A 19222-nucleotide genomic window follows, 5' to 3' on the forward strand; every position below is an offset into this window, starting at 1 on the left:
AACTTGAGGAGGAAGAAAAGTATTCAAACCAAAGCAAAGGAATGAGGGAAAGAGAAGCACGCCGGCGAGGGGCGGCAGTCTCTGGTGGTGGTGGCTGCAGCCGAATGGGGGAGGCGCGGTTGTCGAAGTAGGAACGGACTCGACGTGTTGGAGAAGAAAGAATGTCGTGAGAGAGAAGAAAGAGCGAGGGCCGAAAATTTGGAGGAAAGAGGAGAGAGAAAATAATTGTGTGGGAAAATATGAAATTTATGGGGTTTATATATACTTCCCTTGCGAGCTTAGGAAAAGGGGATTGGGCTCAAATAGTGTTTAATGATGAATGAAATTGGTGTATGGGTCCCCATACCCAACTAGGAGTCATTTTCCTAATCTAAATAGTGTTTGGGTTCGTCAAGCCCACTTAGACTCATTTTCCAAATCCAAGAAGTATTTCAATATTTTTCAAAGCATGCCTAAAAAATATTTTTTACTTCTTTAAATCATTAAAATAATTTCTTTGACTTTCAAATAGTCAACCTTTTAAAAAAATAAATCATTTCAATACTAAATTATGTTTAAATATAAATATCTATACATTCATAATTATAAAGTTCATAAATTTACGGGGGACTATAATTATTTTTGAAAAAACTATCATGTTTGGGATAAAAATATCATTAGTAACAATATGTGGTTAATAATAATGCAATATAACGTAGAAATGGACAAAAAAAAAAAAGATAACCAACAAAAAAATGTATGGTTTACCATTTGATCTAATAAAAGGCTTCAATTACAAAAAGAGACATATTCAACTCGCATTCAAGAGGAATCGATCCCACGCCGCATAGTTACATATGAGTTCCATACCACGCACGGGGGAAGGGAGGGGAGAGGAGGGGATGTCTCTCGGAACGACGCCAATATACTGGTGTCAGAGACTACATTGGTTGGGTGTTTCGAGCAATCTTGTGTTGGGTCATGTCCTAGAAGTTTGATGAGAGCGCAATGGGTTCGTATTATTTCACTCAATAGTAGTGATTAATTAAGGCACAAAGGGGTCCTAGTAGTCGCGTTATGGCTACCTTTCCCCCCAAGTTGTTCCATCTCGAGCTACCCGCCGAAGGTTCATGTACGAATAGAAGCTAGAACGTTAGCCCCATTTTGTTATCAATGGTACTATATCTACATATAATACATTGCCATATTACGAACTATTGACATCGTTATATTACCGGAAGCCGTGAGTAACGCTATTGGTGCGAGAGACTGCTATGTTCTAACGAAGCTATATCTGCATAATTGGTACTGGCGCGAGGGGATATATTGGTCTATTCACGGTTTAGGATGATCATTAATGAAAGGATGATCACGACAAGAGTAAGAGGGTTGGTCATGTTGGTCTCTTCAGGGCTTAGTACTAAAAGGGGTTATTTTGATCATACATTAATGCCATTTATAGTATATTATCTTATAGTATAAAATAACGGTCTAATGGTTTCCTCCATATAAAAGCAACACGATAGACATATTTGGCTATATTTGTATCATAACAATTAAAGATGGGTGCTAAAATGATCCCTCTAACAATTTGTGGTCAAGACTATCATGTTAGTTTTATCATTAATTTGCTGATATTATTGTCATTATTTTCAATTAATATTCTTAATATTATTTATTTCTAAAAATTTGTGATTAATAATTATTCAAAATCACGTTATTCAAAAGGACAAGACATACAATCAAAAGACAACTTTATTAAAAAAAATGATAATTTAAAATAACGTAGAAATCTGTCATGTTTAGGTTAAAAATATCATTTTATGAGTTTTCATTCAAAACAACTTTATTCTTAATATTATTTATTTCTAAAAATTATCGTACTTTTCAGAGAAATATGTCATGTTTAGGTTAAAAATCATTTTATGTGTTTAATGATAATTCAACAAAAAATACATGGTTAACCATCTAATCTAATAAAATCTTACGCTGCCCAGAAAAAAATTACAAAAAGCAATATACTTTGCTCGCCTTCAAGAGGAATCGATCTCGCGCCGCATAGATGCATATGAGTTTTCATATTAAGACTAGTGACCACGGAGACAGGATGTATCAGCGCGTCGAATATTTCTCCCCCAATTGCTTATGTAATACGGTTCGCATATGAAAGATAAAAATAAGATACGTGTATGTTCATATTTGCTGATAGGAAAATAGTTTTGAGATAGAATAAATGTTTATTTTAGCATGTAGGGTATCCTCAGCATCCGCCCATCCAATTTCCATCCCTTATCCACTACCCACCTATACCCCTATCACCCACCTCACATCCGTATAAGACAATATGACAAACTCTTAAAGTATCTCACGCTATGGGGTTTGGGGATATATGTTACGTGTGTACGTCCATTCAAATTATAACGGGGAAAGCTTGTTGTCTTTTAAAATGACTAACAATTTATGCACGCGATGTGTGCCTCATTTTTTAGAACAAAATTTATAACTTTTTTGGGCATAAATAAAGTTAAAATTTAAACATTAGACCTGTTTTTTGGGCTAGCTAATTTTGTTGATTAAGCCTATATCACTTAACCAAACCTGTCTTTTATTATTTATTTTATTTATACTTGCTTTAAGATTTTTAAAATTAAAACTGATGAGTGATAAAAGAATGTTACGCAGATTTATTAAGGATTTATTATATTTTTTATCAACAAAGTATTTTATTTTAATTAAAACAGCTCACTTTGTTAATTGATTGTATTTTCCTTTTTGATTTACTACTTGATTGTGTATCGATTGATCAAATATTTGATTGATATAATTTTTTTTGTTAATTTTTTTATGCTATATTTGAGTTTAGTTTTCTATCATCTTTTTTGGTAGAGTAGTCGATTTACTAAGGGGTAATTAAGTAAATTTATTGGGCGACACCATAACCTTCCCCTTCCCTTATGTAATAGTGATAACTAGTTATTAGACCCTGACTATTCTCCGAGTAAGAAAAAAAATTTCATTTATTAATATTGTACTTTAAAATGATAATACTCAATACAACTTGGTGTGGTGGTTAAAGTTTTAATATATAAAATTGAGTCATGAGAACAAAACCCATATTATGCAATTTCTAATTTTTTTTTTATCGTACATGAACATGAACTAAAACTGTCTAAGGAGAGCACCACATAGCACAATTCCTTATTTGGGTCTGGACATTGCTCCGAGTTGCTACTGTTTTTCGAAAATGGTATGCATTTTTTTTCCATTCCCATTAAAATATATTAAGGAAAACTCAATATTGAAAAGGTACAAATATAAAAATGTAGGCACTTAAAACATGATTAAAAGTTAATTGAAATGGTAATTGTGTCATGTATAATAACAATAGATCACGAATTCAAGTCTTGTTGCAAACTAATTTTTACTTTTGTTAGTTGACATGACGTGTATAAACATTGGGCAATTATAGTGGAGTAATAGAGGTGTCATGTGGTGTGTATACATTGTCACAAACGCTTTTTAATATATTTGTATAGATTATATATATAATAATAATAAGGGGTAATCCATTTGGTACCATTGAAAAAGCTTTTCCATTTGGTACCACTGTTATTTTAAACTTCAACATGATACCACTCTAATTTAATATTAATCTTTATCATACCATTTTTTAAGTAAAATGTTAATTAATGATTGAATAAGAATACGATTTTGTTTGGGTTTGCATGTTTCTATTTGCAGTTGCAAAAATTTAATAAATTAAGATTTTAGGGTACCGTTTTAACCCTCAAAACTCTATTTTTCAGTCAAAATTTTCATAAAAATGATCATTATATTCTATGTCTTTTTATTGTCAAATATGACCTCAACTTTGACCTTAACGATTAAAACAATTACTAAAACCTTAACACAAATTAAAACATGTAAATCGAAGTAAAACTCTAGCCTATTTTAACTTAAATTAACACTTTACTTAGTTGAATAGTACAATAGAGAATAAAATCAAATTATAATAGTACCATATAGAATATCTGAAAAATAATGGTATCAAATGAAAAAGTCAAAAATACAATGGTACCAAATGGAATATCCCTAATAATAATAATATGCACGTCACGTGACACCTCTATTATTCCACTAGAATTGTATGGATCCAAACGATTGATGTAGTGCAATATGGTGCAGGTGGACATAGGGCGGGGAAACTATTAGAGCCACACTTAACCACAACCCATCGCAGTTATGACTTTTACATCCACACCCACCTGGCATCTGCTATCCATCAAAGTCATACCCATATCCACTCCAGTTGGGTAAATGCAGTGCTATTACAACTTACACGAACTTATACCTACATGCCATCCCTAAACCAGGACAACCATTTTGACATAATTTCATGCACTATTTTACAACTTGCAGATTCAAGGTATAAAAATAACGATATCATTCAATCTCCACAGATTCATCTTCATTCAGCAAGCTTAAGCCCGCATCTCCAACTTCACTTTAGATTCTTGTACATCACAAAGAAATAACAGGAGGGGTTTATCATCGAACTGTCAACAAAAAATCATCTAGAGCATGTAACATAGTGTATGCATTAACATAATCTAGAACACATTACATTCAAGCTCGATTTAGAAGCACCTCCAGAGACATTAAGTTTTTCAGTTGGCTTCATATCTGGGATCAGCCATTACATAATGGTAAGCAATGACAAGCATGAACAAGCAGATTCCCATAGAATTGGCGAAAAATCCCAGGAACTGATCGTCAATCATCTGCAATTGGGCCAAACAAAACAAGCAATTCAATGTAAAGTAAAACCAGTGTCTACTGTGCAGGTTCTAAAATAATCACAAGTTCCATTCATGAGGCTATTTTACTCATGTACTTAAAATCAAATCTCCCATAAAAATCACCAAATTGCATGCCACTTTAATTTCACATAATACTTCCTCTGTTTCTAAATGCTTGCAATCAAATAGAGTGGCACACAACTTGTGGAATTCGCTTCTAGTCATTTTCCACTTCCAAACCTATCCAAGTTCAGGAGGAAAAAGAGAGTGGACAGGGCACATACCCACTAATTTAAGCAGCTTAAATTATCCTCCCACTTTCTATCTATCCTCCTTAATTTGCATCATTTTACTTAATAGAGTATTCAACACAAGCGGTATATGAATCCTTCATTAATTTACACTTCATTAATTTTCTCTCTCCTTTATCACACAAGCCCTCTTACCTTCTCTCTCTATCCTTTTCTTCATCATCTGGACCTCTTCCCCATGTTGCAACTAGAGAAAACTTATCAAATACTTCATCTATTTCTAAATAAGTGCAACATTTTGACTTTACATTTGCTAACGCACAACTTTGACCATTATTATCCCTAATAATCTAATTATGTTTGTGTAAAAATTATTAACAGTTGTATTATAAAAATATTAATTGAAACAAATCCAAGAACAATTTAAATGATCGTTTTGTTTTTATATATTAGTGAAAAGATAGTCAAAGTGAGCTGTGTGAATATTACAAAAGTCAAAGTGAGCTGTGTGAATATTACAAAAGTCAAAGTGCTCCACTTAAAAAGAGACAGAGGAAGCATAAATTACAATGCTGACCAATTAGAAAATCATATCGAAATGGGCTGAGACCTCCCAACCATGACATTAGAGGTTCTAATAATTACCTTTCCCAGATTCAAGGTCGTAAAGGTATTAAATGCTGTCCTATTAGGTTTATTGTCCAGGCTTTTGGGTTGGGGTTTCCATTGAACTTGGATCCACCCTTCTCCCTCTTCACCTCTGGCCTAACTGCCTAACAATGTCTTTGGTTAGCATTTGTAGAGGGGAGGGAAGAGAGAGAGAGAGGTGACGGAAGAGAAAGAGTGAGCTTACATATTCCTTTCAAAACTTTCCAATAGCCGAGGGATGTAATTAATTGAAAGGGGAAGGAAAATAATGGAAAATATTCCCTCACATTCCCTTCCCTCGTAAGTCCTCCATGATCCTATCCAAACATAGTGCAAGATAAATTAGGCATCCGACAACCTACACCAGCTAATGACCAAATGAAAAACAATATTGATCTATCCACTTTTTGTTTCTCAGCTCATATTTATTAATAAAAAAGTTTGGAGTGATGAAAAAGTGGAAGACTATATATGAGCCCTCAGTATTTCACTTCAATTTGAACCATGAGATAATTCACTCAATAACTTTCAAACCACGGTGCAGTAGCTAAGAAAAAGTAGAATAAAGAGCAAGAAGGCCAAATTCACTACAAATTGCAGAATATTTTTCCTTTTGATGGATTTGTTATTTCAAAAGAAGTGGCTGAGATGACTGCGTATAGCATCACAATATCTTTTAGTGAGCTTGCTGGCTTCTAGCATGAGGAATACATGTCATTGAAATCTTTTATCAAGATTCCAAACAAACATAATTGAATCACATCTCAAAGTTTTATAAATAGACTCAACAACGATTTTGAAAAGTCACGGTGACAAGCGACGTAGTTCTTTGGCAACAAAGTGAAGGTAAATCTTCTTCTTCTTTTCAAATCAATTAGAAACAGAATCAAACATACTTCTCACTTCCCATGCAGTTTCGGAAACGATTTTGGGAAAGCATTGTGGTCTTGTATAATATAACAAGAGAGGCCAAGAGTTTTCAGTCTCGAATAAATAGGAGCCCTTTTATAATGAAGACTCGTTAACTTCTTTTCCAAAGTAACAAAAACCTTATGTGGCCAATGAATTCCTAATCTCAAAAATCACTGCATACTGTTCCATTTTATCTATGTGAAGATAAAATAGTCCTATACCTAAGGATGAAACAACTCTAACACTCATGTTTTCGTCCAATATTGATTATCTTGGTGAGCTTTCATATTCCTGAATAGCCCTTAACTAGTAACTAACTCTGTCTGCATTATATTCCCCTTCCTAGAAAAAAGCGAAAAAGAAAAGAAAAGGTCAAAACACCAACTAGGCTTCAGATGTAACAGAGACTACCCATGGTTGGCTAACTAATTGAAATCATGGACCTCATAACTAAATTTTAAACTCAAACTCCCCCAAAAGATACTCGTCATTGTCCATTGGTGCTTGTGGTTAGTGAGAAAGAACTACCATTCATACACCATTTTGTCCTCAACATCTAACAACAAGATTTTTTTTTTCCAGCAATAATCACCGTTGAAAAATGCAACTTACTATTCATCTCAAAGCCACCTCCAAAAATATACCGACCAACCCTCGAGTTTTCATAGTCCTACACTTATCACAAAGCATAAACTATTCTAGATAGCTACTATGCAAACTCTATATCCTATGCAGTATGCACTTTTCACCATTGAACAGTAGGTTACGTTATAAAACTATAACGCCAGCCTTGAACACTTCCACTCACACACTAAGCAAGTCATCTCATATGCAGATCAAAGAACAAGATATAACACTTTCACTTCAATTTCGAGATTTCGACCAGTGAAACACCTGATTTTCACAAGAAAATCAGATTAAAGGTCAAAAAACACAATCATACCCAATCATTTTCCTGATTACAAGCAACATAACTTCATAGAAAATAGACATTGCATTCTACTATACCATATCCTCAGGTTGCTTATTTGACTGAAAATTCTACTTATTTACTTGACAAAACTACTGTTTTATGGAAAGCAATTTATGGCACAAACAAACCCAAAAGAAAAAGAAAAAAAGGATTCTTTTTAACAATAATGCCCCAATTTATCAACTTTCTTCTTCTAAACAGTTACAAACCCAGAGATCAGTGAAGAAAAATTGTAAACCAAAAAAGGGGGGGATTGATCACAGTGGGATTCGAACCCACGACCTTTAGATTCGGAGTCTAATGCGATATCCACTCCGCTATGTGATCCCATCCATTGTTAGTACTATTATCTTTTTCAAATTATCATTTTGATCTCTACATCCCGACAAAACCCAGAAATCTGAGACTGAAAGCGACAATCTGCTCTCAAAACCCATCTTCAATACATTCCAAAAAATTAAAAACACAACTCATAATGTTTAAGAACGATAAATAATTGGTAAGTTACTAATTTTACTTGAAACTTTTCAGATCTACAAACTTCAGAAAAATAAGAATATATACGTTAGATGGAAAAAAGGGAGGATTCATGGATTGATGAATTAATTTCATACCTTGAGAATGTTGATTAAGTTGAAGTTGAATCTATGATTATGGGAGGAGGAGAGAGAGAAAAAAAAGAGATTGAGTTGATTTTCAAAGGAAGCTGGAAATATATACCGTAAAATTTTTGGTAGTTGTTAAAGATTAAGTATATATTATGATTAATGATATTTGTTTTTAATTTAAGGCATGATTTTTGAATGTTTCGAGAGAGAAAAAAATTGTGGCTGCTGGGATTCGAGCCCAGGTCTCCACGGCCACAACGTGGAATTCTAACCACTAAACTACAGCCACTTTTGTTTACAAGTAATCTAAGATAATTATATCTTCTAGTAGTTTCACACACACATTAATGATTATCCATCTTTTCCCCTTTCTTACACCACCTCCATCACCACCTTCTCCTTAGCTCTCCCACTCCAACCCCATAAGAGCCACCACTATCACACCACCATTACAAATTTTCCAGCCAAGAACCCAACTCCCATTTCCTTCATATCTACCTCCTCTTTCTCACGACCCTTGCACCACCACCACTACAAAATTTCTAGCCAAATTTTTCAGCCAACTCAGTTCGTTGGCACTATACCATCTCACCGAAAAACTTCAAATATACAAGGATACACTACCAAGTCAAATCAAAAGCGAAAATCTGGCAAAATAAAAGATGAGATTCAAGATACGTAAGTAAATAAAAGCCAAAATAAATTGAAGGCTTCTATAGTAGAAGCCTCCCCCCCCCCCCACCCCACATGTTAAGGCGTCCATGGTAGGCGCCTACACTGGTGTTGGGCATAGATGCTTGATAAGTCATATTTATATATAATTTTCAGATGCATTTAAGTTGTATATAAGAGCATTTAGATTCATATTGCATTATGGTCTTAAGTTATGCTATTCTACTCTTGTTCGATATTTTTTCGCGTGAGGATTAAGAGCATGTGGAAGGAAGGAACAATGCATAAGAATCGTTTGGATATGTTATGGTACGAGTTTGAGCGAAAGCAAAGTGGAAAATCATTAGAACAAATGTGGAAAAGGAGTCGCGTCTACTCTTCCGACCATAACTTTTGATGTGATTATGAGAATTGAATAATTACAATAGAAATGAAAACTAGACTTAAAGAGCTTTCCACCGGATTTCTAGTCAAGGAGTTATGCCTTTCAGAAGTTCATACTGATTCCGCTGGAATCTATTCTTGTACGCGCGGATCACTAATTCCACCTATTTAATGAATATTTCAAATTTCCTTATCTTGTAACTTACATTCATAGTTATATTAGGTTATTAGATATGCTAGGACTTCTTGCGAAAACTCTCTCTCTCTCTCTTTCTCTCTTTATCTCTCTTTCTTTTCCTTTTCTTCTCTAGCTTTTTAGGCTCTGTTTGGTAGGGCGTAAAAATGTTTTCCCAAAAAACTATTTTCCTCTATTTTCAGTTTTACATTATTTGGTTGACAAAAGAGTGTAAAACCATTTTCCCTTGGGGTAAAATTACTCTCCCAATGATGGAAAACCATTTTCCTTTCAAAATGAAGGGAAAACTATTTTCCTTATCTCTCTTGTACACTCCTCTCACTACCTCCTTACTTTCCCTTTCATTTCATCATTTTTCTTACATCGAACCAAACAACGGAAAACTAGTTTTGGAATTGTGTTTTCCATTGTAAATTGTTTTCCATGAAAATTATTTTACACTGAAAATGTTTTACGCCCTACCAAACGGAGCCTTAGTAAAACTTGTTTTTCTTGTTCTCCATAAATTCATGAGTTCTACTATTTTGTTCTCTTTCTTGCATTGATTTCTTTAATCATGTTTTCCATTGTAGATTTAGATTTTATTATTTATTTCATGATTGAGTAGTCTTATTTTTTAGGATTGAGAATCCATGTTTATATGCTATGAATCTTGATTGATGTTATTAATGGTTTGATTAGTCATTGATATTTCTAATTAATTAGGTTTATTTTGTTAATCTTGCAACATGATCAATTGTTTGATTAAATCTTGCTAGTAACGAGTCATAGATCGAGAGATAGTACTCCTCATAGGCTTACCTACAATTAGCAAACCTAATTACGTTAGTGACCGTATTGCATATGTTGATTTGAAAGCATTAAGACCCGACCGTAGAATTAACCTATGCTCTAGACATCTGATTAATTGAACTACTGATGATATTTTGATAGATTATAAATCTGAACATGGTGAACCATTTTCCTATATCTGATTAGTTTGATGTTAATATTTTATTACTTTAGAATTAATTATCTTATTCTGATCTTGTTTAGTTTTCCCATACCTTAGAAACTAGATCAAAGCGTCCATCTCTCTGTAGATTCGATCCTACTTACCCCATTATATTGTTAGCAGGTTTTGTTAGGAATTATTTTTGACAGGTATATGACAACCTATCAATGCCTCACCAAATTTTTAGAAAAATATTTAATATTTTTTCTAGTGATCTAATTGTTTTTTTTCTTGTCCTTTTTTTCCTGAAAAATTTGGATAATTTTGTAGTTGATTTCGCAGTGATTATTTATTGGATAATTTGCATTGATAATTTTAAGTTTTGGATTTCGGCAAGTTTCGTGGTGGGGGTTTGTGGTTCCGATAGTGGTGGAATTAATCCTAGAACCATTGGTGGTGGCCAGTGGTGGATCCGGGATTTTGAATGAGGGGTAGCTTAATATTGCAATATAATCAATTATGAAAAAACTATATTAATTAAGTGCTTGTTTGTTATGTTATCAGAAGTAGTTTTTTCTTAGAATTTAGCATTCACATGAAATTATTTCCTAGGAAAGTCTAAGCCTCATGTTTTTGCCAACCAAACAAGACACCTTCTTGACTTCTTCTATTTCTTAGAAAATTTCACTTTGCATGATTTCCTTAACTACCCAAAAAAAAAACTACATTCGAAAAGTTACAAAATTATCTTCACTTTCATTTTGTGTCCATTTTGAAAATCTCAAATATCACTCTCTTTTCTTCTCTTCACAATTCAATACATATAAAATCTAATTAGAATCTTCAACAAACATTACATTTTCATCTTAATTGTTCTAATTTTCATATCTCAATTATCAACTTAAACCTATAACACAAATATACAAAAAAATCACAATTCACAATATTTTTGCCTATAATTTCACAAATTTGGGTTCTTTCCTTTTTTTCCTCTTCAAATGCAAAAGCAACAACTAATTTTTTTTCCTCAGCCAGTAACCATACATTTACGATTTAAAAGTAATTGCCTTTTAGAAATTAAAATTATCAGGCTATAAAAAAATATTACAATGATCTAACTAAGGGAGTCCACTTTTCTATTAATAGGTAAAATAGGCTTTTCTTATTTTTTGCTATCTATCAAATTAGTCTTAGATATTCTAGAAATGTACTATCTAGGATTAGACATTAGTAATCTAGTTTGCTAAACAACGCCCTAGAATTTGCTAATAACGCCCTAAATACGTATAATATACTGTATTTTATTATATTTAGATTTTCTTCATTCACTTCCCCCCCCCCCTCTTCTTCCACATCACCATTGGGCGCCGATGCAATACACCACCGCCGCCGCACCACCACTGACACACCGCCACCGCCGCACCACCACCACCGTACCCCCATGGACGTCCTCCTCTCCTCTGTTTTCTTCATTTACAGTGAAAAGAATTAAAAAAAGAGGCGTCCACCATGGACGCCCCACCACCGGTGGAGGTGCCCATGGCAGGCGCTCCATCACATGTGGAGGCACCTATGGCAGGCGCTCCACCACATGGTGAGGCGCCTGCCATGGACGCCTCCACCTGTGGTGGGACGTCTGCCATGGACGCCTCCACCGGTGGTGGGGCCTCCATGGTGGACGCCTTCCTTTTTAAAAAACAAAAAATTTCAGTGTTTTTGAAAATTTTCAGCCTCTTCTTATTCTACTGGAACTACCTTGTTTTTGGTGTGTAAACTATCGCGAATTTGTTGCAGTCTATGGTGTCAAGGGAAAGAATCATCTTCTTCTCATAATGAAATGTCAATAAATCATCTCCCAAATTCACGATGATTCCGTGGTGATGTGGTGGGAAGTCTGATTTGGAAATTGGAGAAGAAGGTGGTGTTAGTGGTGTGGTGGGAAGTGAGTTTTTTAAATTGGAGGAGGATTAGGGAAGTGAGTTAAAGGGTATAGAAATACGATATGTAGGGTGTTACTAGGAAATTTTAGGGCGTAATTTAGCAAAATCCTTGGTAATACTATATGCCACTATATCTGCAATTCTAATCCATTCATCTACTAATACATTTCTCAGCTATCCATCAAATTAGTCTTTCTCGGTTACATTTTTTCTTCTCTTTTTATTTACTTCCAAGCTTTGATGGAGTCTTCCTCCATAAATTGACATCTTTAACATCTCATTTCTTTCTTTCCCTCTTTGTTCTCGGCCTAATTTGTGTAAAGCTGGTGGGAAAGTTATTTAAATTTAATTTTGAGGGGTTGTAGCTAAAACCCCCTTCTCTATCTTGGGAGAAAATTGTAATCTTTTACTGAAATTAGTTCATCGATTTTGCTTAATTGTTGGAATTGGGGTTAAAATTCGGGCTTTTTATGTCATAGTACAAAGACCTGGATCAATTGGACAATTGATAATAGAGAAAATTTTAAGGTTGAAGACTGAAGGAGCTAAAGAGCACAGCTAGAGAGAGAGGAAGAAGAAGTAGTTCTATACTTCTCTGTTTTTTTCCTTGTGACTGAGTGGCTCCGCCACTGATGGTGGTGGTTGTTTCCTGGTGAAATCTCATAGGGGTACACTGGTGTGGAGAAGAAGGGCGATGGAAGGTGAGGGAAAGGGTGGAAAGAGGGAAAATAAAAGAAAAGGTGTATAGGGTATACAAATACAGTACAAATATATGTATCTAGGACAATAGTACGACATTTTAGAATGGTAAGCAGCAAAACGCTAAACTAATAAGAGTGAATAACGTGTGGACAATTCATGGTGACTTCAAATACTACGAATCCTTTGAATCCGGTACCAACGGAGGGCTAGTGTTTTTACAAAAAAATCTCTAGCCAACCTTCTGGCCCCCGCCAGGAGTATTCAATTCACTAACTAACTGATATCATGGGAGAAAGGCTTCAATACCTTCTACAGCTTGTCCCATAGTAGTACCTTGACCAACTCCATGTCTAACATCGCCTGTTGTCTCTTGCCTGCCCATGGATTCAGTATCAAAATTGAGAAATTATATAGCTCGAATAAAAAATATAAGTGGGGTCAAGATAAAATTGATAAGACTTTTATTGGGATCGATTGATAATTTATTTTAAGAAAAATTTGCAAAAATATCATTTAAAAGTGGGCTCAATCGATCCTACCATTTAAAGTATAAATCTATAGGAACATATAGATGCATATACAGCGGAACTATTTGAAATTTTGTTTTCTTTTTACTTTTTACAGCATGAATATATTAATGTCTTGTGCTCGTCCGAAAAAAGGTATTAGTCTTGTGCTTAGCTGTTTTTTTTGTGGCTCAATTATCAATTAATTGCCTCCATCATTTTAGTTAATTTTTTTATGGTATATTTGAGTTTGACTTTCTTTTATCTTTTTTGATAGAGTAGTTGATTTATTAATGGTCTAATGAGTAATTAAGTAAATTTATAAGGAGACATCATAATTCACCCTTTCCTTATATAATAGAGATACAAGTAATATATAATTACTGACATATGATTTTTTCTTTTTTGGAAATTCTGTCACAAAGTTTTGCGCCCATAATAGAAAATAGGAAAAGTCAATTGTGTTTTCTGATAATACAAGGTAAGTACTCGTAGAGAAAGGTAGATAATGAAATGCAAGGAATTTTTGATGTAGTAATAGTTTAACTTGTTATTGCAGGTTACTCATCCTTTGCTTAAACCATGAAGATTGACATGATGCAAGTCATACAAAAACTTCTTAAATGGTACAATAACTTTCAGTAACCCATCAGCCATTATATTCCTTTTCCATTCACACATACATATATGACCACTTATAAATGTACCCTTCTCCCCCAAGTCCTCAGTCCCTTAAATTCAACTATTTGTATCCTAACCCAACCAACTATGCCTCTGATGAACAGGCCTCGAGTCGTGATCGACGGAGTTCGAAGAACACGAACATACCGTTTCTTCTGGTGCCGTCATTGTGATCGAACAGTCAGGACTACATCAGCTTCTTCCAACCCCCAAAACAATTTCTCATGCCCACTTTGTCACCACTTCTTATACCAAGAATTCCATATTCCAAGGCCATCTAATAATTTCTCATTTACTAGTACTTCAGCAGGACAATCTCCCTCTTCTTCATCATCAGCTGCTCAGTTACTTGACACAATGGCTCAGATCATCAATCTACCGCCTCATCATCCAACTATGAGGCCACAACTCCCATTCAACAGTCCTGCCTCACCGCCCTTACAGACGCCGTCCCTGCAGGATCATACATCAGATATCAGGCTGACAGCTGATATGTTGTGCACTGACTCAACATGCTCAATTTGTAAAGAAGACTTTGTTATTGATGAAAAGATCACAAAGTTGGGTTGCAATCATTTCTATCATTCTGATTGCATTACGCCTTGGCTTCGAATTAACAATACTTGCCCTGTATGTCGTTACCAACTACCAATACAACAAGGCTTCAATGATGACGAGAGTTTCAGTAGTCATATCCGAGGTGCAAATTATGGGAATGGTTATGATAACGATGATGATTATGACTTTCGTTTAGAGGATGTTATGAACTTGAGCTGGCCAAATTGGGCTGAGTTGCTCTCGTTGTTACGCCCCTTTCGTTTGAGCTCCTTGCTCGATTGGTCCTTGTGAGATTAATCATAATGATAAAGCCCTGAATAACACAGTTTAATCTTGCGTATACTGTGTTAATGGAATTGTATGATGAATCTAAAATTCCTTGTGTTTAAATATTCTGTCCTATTTTTTGGTACCAATACTTGTACATGAGTCACTTAACATCTAGGTTGGTCTAACTAAAGATTCTTTTAATGGATTTTTCACCATATACTCCCGACAAATGTTTTTATTATACCATCGATGTTTTCAAAATTCACCGTACCCTTAACTAGCGCAGCCCTTCTAAGCTAGAAGGGCTGCACTTTTTCCTAACTAGCGCAGCCCTTCTAGCTTAAGGGCTGCGCTTTTCTAGCGCAGCCCTACTTAAAAAGTGAAGGGCTGCTGTCAAAAAGCGCAGCCCTACAGGCCTTTTTCAGCGCAGCCCTTCTTCATTTTTCCACTAGTGCGTGTACCTCTCAATTTCTTGATTATTAACCATGTACCCTTAATGATTAACGATTATCAACTTTTTTTTATCATTAACCCTGGATTCCATTACTAAACCTTATTTGATCCCTATTTAACTCATCTATCCTAGCAGAAGAGCATTGAAACAACACCTAAGGGAAAGCTAAAAGAAGAGAGTTATGGAGGAAAAGTGCTAAAATGGGTCATTGTGGTGTTTTAATGGTGTTCAATTAAGACTAATGACTCAAATCGCGGTTAATTAGGGTTTGTTAACGAAATTAAGGGTTAATGATAAAAAAAAAAGTTGATCGTTAGTCATTAAGGGCACATGGTGTTTTATCAAGAAATTGAGTTGTATGCGGTGATTTTGAAAACATCAAGGATATATGATGAATAAAAAAAATTACCGAGGGTATATGGTGAAAAATCCGTTCTTTTAAAAAAAACAAGAGAATAAACATGTACTTGCTCTGTCTCGTAAACGAAACGTAGGGGCTTGACACAGGAGATTTAGGAGAAGAGAGAGATAGAGAGAATGAAAAAGAGGGACTCATGTGATGAATAAAGATAGAGATAAATAAGTAACAAATATAATAACATTTCATTTATTTTGAAACATTCTGCAATAGTAAGTGTTTTATTTATATTAGAATGCAGAAAGTATATAACTAATATGACCAATAAGGAACGGTACAAATAATGGTAGAAATATATATCAAAAGATTTACGGTTTTTTCACCAAATACCCGGACAAATTAAAAAATTCACAATACCCTCAATGTTCCAAATATTCACCATATACCCCATGAGTTTTTCAAAACTATGTACCAGATACCCTTTTTATAACGGACGTTAGGTTGTCGTTTGCGTTATTTACGATTTTGCCATCATTATTCTATAATCATAAAATATAAACTCTAATTTAAACCCTAATCCCTTAAATCAAATATAAACCTAACCCTAAAATCTAAACCCTAACCCACCCCCTCCCCTCCACCAGCCCCCACCCCTCCACCGCAGCAGCCTTCACCCCTTCCCCATGCCAGCCCAGCCCCCTCCCTTCCCTTTCTCCTCCGCCACAGCCCCCCACCTCCTCCCCCCTGCCAGCCCACCTCCGGCGCATCTTCCCAGCAACATGTTGCTTCCTCCTACCACCGCAACACCACTGCTACTCCTGCTTTCCTCCCCCCCTCGATTCCGTGTTGTTGCTCCATCGCTCGACCACCAGCGCGTACTGCTCGCGTCGAACCATCGCAGCCACACTGCTCCTGCACTGTGCTTCTCTCTCCTCCTTCGATATCCTCATCTGTGGTAGCCACTACTCGTTGCTACACACGCTCGTGCCCTGCCTCCCTCCCTATCGCTGCCGAAAATTTGCTCTCCTCCCCTATTGTGCAGTTTATCGTTGCTCACTCGAGGGGTTAATAATAGCCTAGATTCTGTTGAAAATCACGGGGAAGGGGGTGGGGGCTGGGGAAATCGCGGGGAAGGGGGCTGAGCTGGGGGGAGAGGGGAGGTGGAGGGGATGAGGAGGGGTGGTGGGTTGAACTGGGTGGAGGGGATTGGAAGGGGGAGGGGGAGGGTAGGTTAGGGTTATGATTAGGGTTAGAATTAGGGTTAGGTAAGGGTTTGGGGGATTAGATTTTAGGGTTAGGGAATAATGATGACAAAATCGTAAATAAAGCAAACGACAATTTAACATCCGTTAGAAAAAGACCATCTGGTGCACGTGCAGTTTTTGAAAACTTAGGGGTATATGGTGAATATTTGGAACATTTGAGGGTATGTTATGAATTTTTTGTTTTGTCAGAGGTATATTTGGTGAAAAAATCGAAAGATTTATATCAAACTGGACCTGTAGACCTATAAAAACATCTTATAATAAGTCGAATCTCTTGTCCCACTTTTGTACATAAGATTTATATTTTGTAAAACAAAATGAATAATTAACCTAGACCAATAAAACAAGAGACGCTGATAATAATACATAAATGGAAATTTAGCCTTGTCAATGCATCTGATTCGAGCTTCTACGATTTACCACTCTACTAGCTACATCTAATGTTAATACAACCAAACAAATGCAAAATAAAACTAACATGAGTTCCATTTGCTCGTACATACTTTTGAAGAAGAAAACTAACTATTACGCGTGTAGTCCAAATGAAGCTTATCTTAAGCGATGGTAGGTGGGGTGGGGTTGGGTTATATGTATTAATGAAAAAGACTTAATATGATACGGAACCTGTTGAGATACAAAATCCTGACGAACTTCAGACAGAGATTGCCGCATGACATCTAGTAGACCCCCAATGTCCACTAGATGCTAAATCCCAAGGCCCTTGAAGAACATCCTCCTGGAAGTCTACTGATTCAACTAACAATGAAGTCACGTCTTTTCATGACTTATGACCCTAATGTGCAAGTACCAAGAGTTTAGTCTCACTAGACTGAAACTCGAAACGAATGGAGGCCGAAAATTACCCCAATTCAAACCAGAGGGCCTCCCACAAGATGCATTTTTTAAATGTGATAACGCTTGAAGCCAACACGAGAACTTGGGGAAAATTAGGTTGATGGAATTCGCCCAACTTATGGATCCCAAGATTCAACCTTGCAATCCAGAAACTAGAAGGACGACGCACAACATATCTAAATTGAGAACCTCCTCTCATCTTACCCAACACTCGTATTCTGAAAGTAGCATAAATCCCATGGCGAAGTCTTGGATCATTGGCTCTATTAACTAGGCTTCCTAGATCTTTCATTGCCATAGGAAACGAAGAACCTTGTATATCCCGCCGATCACCACTAACTATCACCCAAGCACAACCATACACAAAAAGGCAAGGGTTATTGGATCTGGAAGAAACTGAATAGAAACATTAAGCAAACTGAAAACTCGATTAGTAGATTCACACTAGCACTCAGACGATGATACAAACAGGGGAGGCGGAAGGGGAAACTCGACCAAGAACAGGGCATGGGGAATCACTACCACAAAACAGGGGAAGGGGGAGAGGAGACACACGGGAGGGACAAAACAAAAAAACGGGGTAACAAGGCGGGGAAGGGGAGGGGAGACTCCGAACACTAGGGGGAGGGGGACACGCATGACACTGGGGACGGGGAACAGGGGAAAGGGACTAACGAGCTACAGGACGGGGGACAGGGGACGGGGATGCAACACGACGAACTAAAGGGGCGAACACTAGGGGAACGGAGGATGGGGAGAGGCGCAATGGGAGACGCGCGGCGTGTAAGTGTGTTTAGGGTGTGTTGCTTGGGAGGTTCTTAAAGAGAGATGGTGTATCTTTTAGTTTTCTATTTCCTATGTAAGGGTTTCTTCTCCCCAACTTATTTTTAGTCCAGTTCAGTGCAATTCAGTTTAGTTCAATTCCATTGCAATCAATTCAGTTAAATTCAGCTCCAATTATCATTTCTATTAGTTATAACTAATTCATTTCAATTTTGTTCAATTCAATTCAGTTGAGTTGCAAACAGTTCAATTCAGTTGCAATTGATTCGGTTTGGTTCAATTCAATTCATTTAAGTTCAATTAAGTTAGTTATTTATGTTGAAGAGAACAAGTCTTAAGTTGTTGGTGAAAAAGGAATAAAAGCTTCTCAAGAGCTCTTAATTTTTCTTTCATATTAAGTGAGCTCTGTAATACAAAACTACTTGGAATTTTCTAAAAGTTATATCTTTTGAGAGAATAATTATTATATTTGTCAAAAGGTAATGAAGTTCTTA

General features: G+C 35.9%; 2 protein-coding genes and 2 non-coding genes across 7 annotated transcripts; 1 reads left to right on the plus strand and 3 right to left on the minus strand.

Annotated features, from left to right (window-relative positions):
* Positions 1 to 3976: 3976 nt before the first annotated feature.
* On the minus strand, positions 3977 to 8708 carry LOC104887025 (dolichyl-diphosphooligosaccharide--protein glycosyltransferase subunit 4A). 4 transcript variants are annotated; one of them, XM_048638929.2, is made up of 4 exons: positions 8177 to 8377; positions 5883 to 5994; positions 5675 to 5798; positions 3977 to 4760 (listed from the first exon to the last, which is right to left on the minus strand). In XM_048638929.2, the coding sequence occupies exon 4, from the start codon at positions 4758 to 4760 to the stop codon at positions 4647 to 4649; it is 114 nt and encodes a 37-aa protein (XP_048494886.1). In that variant the 5' UTR covers positions 5675 to 5798; positions 5883 to 5994; positions 8177 to 8377; the 3' UTR covers positions 3977 to 4646. The 4 variants fall into 4 exon arrangements, 3 of the variants coding, with proteins under 3 accessions (XP_048494886.1, XP_048494887.1, XP_010669907.1); XM_048638930.2 differs by having other exon boundaries at positions 5675 to 5802; XM_010671605.4 differs by lacking the exon at positions 5675 to 5798 and having other exon boundaries at positions 8177 to 8379.
* TRNAR-CCG (transfer RNA arginine (anticodon CCG)) lies at positions 7817 to 7889 on the minus strand. Its single transcript has one exon. It is a non-coding gene; the product is annotated as a tRNA-Arg (tRNA).
* On the minus strand, positions 8388 to 8459 carry TRNAH-GUG (transfer RNA histidin (anticodon GUG)). The gene has a single exon. It is a non-coding gene; the product is annotated as a tRNA-His (tRNA).
* Positions 8709 to 14125: 5417 nt separating the features above from the next.
* Positions 14126 to 15273, plus strand: LOC104887047 (hypothetical protein). The gene has a single exon (XM_010671630.3). It carries the CDS (start codon positions 14192 to 14194, stop codon positions 15032 to 15034), a length of 843 nt encoding a protein of 280 aa, XP_010669932.2. The 5' UTR covers positions 14126 to 14191; the 3' UTR covers positions 15035 to 15273.
* Positions 15274 to 19222: the final 3949 nt, after the last annotated feature.

The sequence above is a fragment of the Beta vulgaris genome, chromosome 2 (genome assembly GCF_026745355.1).
Source record: "Beta vulgaris subsp. vulgaris cultivar EL10 chromosome 2, EL10.2, whole genome shotgun sequence".
NCBI lineage: Eukaryota > Viridiplantae > Streptophyta > Magnoliopsida > Caryophyllales > Amaranthaceae > Beta > Beta vulgaris.

Bases quoted from the DNA above. Each gene is read 5' to 3' on its own strand.
- LOC104887025 (XM_010671605.4), bottom strand. From the start codon at position 4,760: ATGATTGACGATCAGTTCCTGGGATTTTTCGCCAATTCTATGGGAATC.
- LOC104887047 (XM_010671630.3), top strand. From the start codon at position 14,192: ATGACCACTTATAAATGTACCCTTCTCCCCCAAGTCCTCAGTCCCTTA.